Source organism: Geospiza fortis, unplaced genomic scaffold, assembly GCF_000277835.1.
Source record: "Geospiza fortis unplaced genomic scaffold, GeoFor_1.0 scaffold85, whole genome shotgun sequence".
Classification (NCBI taxonomy): domain Eukaryota; kingdom Metazoa; phylum Chordata; class Aves; order Passeriformes; family Thraupidae; genus Geospiza; species Geospiza fortis.
The window spans coordinates 1,832,035-1,836,437 of NW_005054358.1; the positions used below are offsets into that span (position 1 = coordinate 1,832,035).

Below are 4,403 nucleotides of genomic sequence, written 5' to 3' on the forward strand. Positions count from 1 at the left end.
GAACCCAGCCCCGGAATGAGGGACATGAACAAGGTTTCAGGGAGCCCTTCTTGCATCTTCTGTGTGTAATTTGTGCTGTTTACAGCCTGCAAGGGCACAAATCCCGTTCCCTGCTTGCTGTGCAGCTGCCCTCCCACAGCACACTGCTGCTGAGGGCTCAGTCCTTCCCAGCATCCCACTACAACCAGGCTTTAACATCAAAGCAAGATTAGGAGATAGGGAAGGAAAACCCCATCATGCATTAATGCATGAAATCCTCTCAGCTGGCATTGGCAGGGCCAAACTGATTCAAATTTGTGAGGAAAACCCCCAAATTCTCTGAAATGGGACACCTGAAGGCAAGCTGAACTCACGCTTGTGCTGTCAAATGCCATATGGGGGACTGGAGTATTTTCAGCTCTGTTGTCCTGGAGCTACCCCACTCACTGCCCAGGGCACAGTCAGGAGGAGGCAGAAGACACCAGGAGTCATCCTGCAGTCAGATTTGTCTCCATTGCTGTTCACTGCCTCTCCTGGGTGAAAAGCTCCAGCAACCTTGGCTCTACCACTGATCCATGTGGACATCAGGACAAGCCACATCCTCTCTGCATGCTTCCCTGCCTGCAGCAGCCCCCAAATCCTGACCCTGCTACTGCCAAGTGCCTGATGTCCAGCTGTGTGTGGCTAAATCTGCCCAGTGGAGAAGAGCCATGCTGAAAAGAAGCAACTTGTGCTTCACCATTTCCATGCACAGCTGGGTGCAGGAGCCAAGGAATTTACGGCACTGGTTCATGCACAGGTCTCTGGTTTTCCATCCATCCCATGGCAGTCTCACAGACCATTGAGCAGGAAATGGGCACCTTACCTTGCACAGGACAGGAACTGCATCCTCTGATCACCCCGGTCTTGTTTGCCTTGGTGGTTGTCCACTGGTAGATGAAGAGGATGGTGCGGGATGGGCCAGCATCCAGAACAATGCCATACTGGAAAAACCCCAGAACATTCTACTGAAAAACACTACTGAATGCATGCTGATTGATATAGTAGGGTTACCCAGCATATATAAATATTCTGGGTGACCTGGGCCTGCACTGCAGTGTTTGAGTTTGCTTGTTACATTCAAAGAGCAGGCGAAGCCAGAAGATGATGAGGATTTGCAGGGAACCACCTGCATTTCTGAATATATATGAGGAACAGCAGGAGTGGAGAAACGCCCAGAAATACATCAGCCCTACAGTGGCATGTGCTGGAGCTGCTCCTGAAACCAGGCAGAGGGCCTCCCCTGAGAGCTGAGCCACCTGGAGCTCAGGAAAAACAGGTCCTAAAGCAGTGGGAGATGGCACTGTACGAGTTCTCCACGGATTCTGGGACTCAAACTGCTGCTGATTGGTTTGCTCAGGCTTTTGTGCAGGGATTGGAGGGCTGCAGCTCACTTGTTCTGAGGAGCCCTGTGTCTCTTTGATGTCCCACTGCAGTGATGGTGTGACACAGGCTACGTTTGCCCTGATGTGTGCAGAGCTGTGGGAGCTGCAGCAACCAGCAGACACTGTACAGCACAGCAGCCCTCAGAGACAGAGATGACGTCTTGGCAGGAAGAGCAGCAGCAGGAGACATGAGCAGCTCAGCCCCTTGTCCCCTGGCAGCTCTGCTATTACCCAAGCCAAGGGCTCTCTGTCTCTTTGTCCCCAGTGTTTGTCTGTTTGCTGCTGACCCAGCCTTGCTGCTCTCAGTATATGAGGATGAGCAAGTGGAGGCCACTGGACTACCCTGCAGCACACCTCTGGATGTCCTCACACCCAAAATAGCCCCAGAGCCAGCCTGGGGCTCCTCTGCTCCTACTATATGACCCCAGGTTGGGATATCTCCTACACAGATAGGAAGGAAACCCATGAGCTGCATGGCAGTGCGTGGTCGAAGCAGGATCTCACACACAAATAGAGCTGGGACTGAGTGGGAGGAGAAACCTCCTCAGAGGTTGATGTTAATGCCACCAGAAGGGTTTCAGCACCAGACTGAGCTGGCTGCAGGCTCTCAGTGAGGCTGGCTGCCTGCTGCCCTCCTGGAGCTCCCAGCTGCACCAGTCCAGGCACTCAGGCCAGGGGCTGGGCTGGAGCAGCAATGCGGAAGGGGAAGGAGCTGGAGCTGCCTGCCCGAGCCTGCTGGCACCCTCCCACACCAGTGACAGCTCAGGTTTCTAGCAGGGACATGTTGGCTGCTGCAGAAGAGGAAGAAAGGAATGGCATTGGTGGAGAAATATGGATTTTTTTTTCCTCCTTCAGAAAATTAGAGGCTGCTGCTGGGAGCGCAAGGGAGAAGGGGAGGGATCACCACATTTATGTCCAGTTCAACACCAGGAAAGGACAGAACAAGGAGCAATAAGGGGGGTTTTAATCCAGTTTTGTTTCTGAGAGGAACATGGAAGAGGGGTGCTATCTCTAAACACACAGGATAGCCTCCTTCTGAGGTGAAACCATGGTGTGTCACTGAGCTCACCTCAGCAACAGGAGCATCAAGAGACAGAGCAGGTGGGCATTAACCCCCCCAGACCTGACCCAGCTGTGAGGAGCACACTGGCTCTTTGATTGAAATCAAGATGGGACCAAAGAGAGGAAGGCATGAAAGCCAATTTGTTTTTAGGACAGAAGCAGCAGTTCAGGGGCACATTCCTACTGACTTTTGAGAGGGACCTAGCACTTCCCTGCACTGACACCACTGGTTCTTTGTTGCTCTGGGGCAGCTCCTGCCATGGGCTGCCTCCCCTCAGCCTGCCCTGAGCATCTCCACTGATCCATGGACCACATCCAACCTGCATTCCCTGACCAAGCAAAGTGGAGAGCTTGTTTCTGGTTTGAGAACCTACAGCATGTTGAAAGATGCCAACCTGTCCTGACAGTCTTGTCCCAGTTCCCTCCTCAATTTGTAAGCAGCTCAATAATAAAACAATGTCAAAAGCAATAAAACAGCCCAGCTTAGCTGCCTGTCTCCCCCTGGAGAGCCCTTACCTTGGTCCTGAGTGGGGCCACGGGCACATCTTTGGTGGAGACACAGAGCAGCACGATGCCCGTCAGCCCCGCTACGATCACCAGCCAGGGGGGCAGCAGCTCTCGCCAAGACATGAAGAGCGCTCTCCTCTCCCTACGGAGGAAGCCGTGCAGCAGCAAACCGGCTGCTCCTAAACCTTTAAAAAGAGCAGAAAGGCGTGGCCGGGGCCAGGCTCTGAGTTCAGCCCAGCCCCAAGCCACAGGGACCGCAGGGAGCGTGGGCCTGGCTGTGATGTGTCAGGCTGCTCTGCTTTCCCTTCCATCCCTGCTGCCCAGAAATAACAGGAGGGCTCCGTGCCCGGCCCAGGGCGAGCTGTGCAACGGCACCACTGCAACCTCGAAACTGCCCCAGGCAGCGGGGCTGAGGTAAACACAAATGTGGGCTTAACTCAGCTGGGTAATGAGCAGAAAGCAGCCAAAACTCATCCCTTTGGTATTCCACGTCTGGCAGCGTGAGCTTCCAAATTAGAAGGTGGGGAAATTGCTTGTCACTGGATTGACTTTATTTCTGAGGGCTTGAGCCCCACTTCCTGACAGCCTCCCTATGGAAAATAACCAAGGCTCAGGCTTCATGAAACACACGCCTGCTTTCTCCTGACAGTGCCACAAAGTCTCATCCCTGCAAATGGAAATTGTGAACAAAACTCCGTGGCTGCTCACACTGGGGCAATTGGCTGATTGCTCATGTCCACAGACTGGTCACGGATCTGAAAATCAAACCAGGAATGGAAAAAGGCCACTTCTCTGTTTTTGGTGACATTTCCTCTTTTCATTGCTGTCTGCCCATGATCAGCCAGGAGGGAAGCCTCAGACACCCCCAGGAACCCTGAGTTTTGCTGCATAGGAACATGGAATCACAGAATCTCCTGAGCTGGAAGTGACCCACAAGGATCGAGTCCAACCCCTGGCCCTGCACAGGGCACCCCACGAGTCCCACCGTGTGGGAGCTCCTGGAGCAGGTCCTGTGGAGAGCTGCTAAGTTGGTCAAGGCTGTGGAATATTTCTCTAGCAAGGAAAGGCTGAGGGAGCTGGGCCTGTTCAGCCTGGAGAAGAGACAGCCCAGAGGGGGGAGCTCATTGATGTGTATGAGTGACTAAAGGGCGGTGTCAGAGCATGGACCAGACTCTGCTGGTGCCCGGCACTGGACAAGAGGCAGCACTGACACACAGGGACTTCCACCCAAACACGGGGAAGAATTTCTTTCCTATGTGGGTGACCAAGCACTGAAAAGGCAGCCCAGAGAGGGTGTGGAGTGTCCCTTGCTGGAGATATCTCAGAACCACTGGACACGACCCTGTGCCATGTATTCTGGGATGGCCCTGCTTGGAAAGGAAGGTGGGCCCGGATGACCCTCTGTGGTCCCTTCCAAGCCAAACCAATCCA

At 53.8% G+C, this 4,403-nt stretch overlaps 1 protein-coding gene across 1 annotated transcript in view; it reads right to left on the bottom strand.

Annotated features, from left to right (window-relative positions):
• The window catches only part of LOC102035864 (ectonucleoside triphosphate diphosphohydrolase 2-like), a 12,670-nt gene extending 9,575 nt beyond the window's left edge, over window positions 1-3,095 (bottom strand). Inside the window, exons 1-2 of the mRNA XM_005423798.1 lie at window positions 2,982-3,095; window positions 845-962 (exon numbers count right to left, since the gene is read on the bottom strand). Coding sequence (XP_005423855.1) covers window positions 845-962; window positions 2,982-3,095 — 232 coding nt within the window. The remainder of the gene's footprint in view (window positions 1-844; window positions 963-2,981) is intronic.
• Window positions 3,096-4,403: the final 1,308 nt, after the last annotated feature.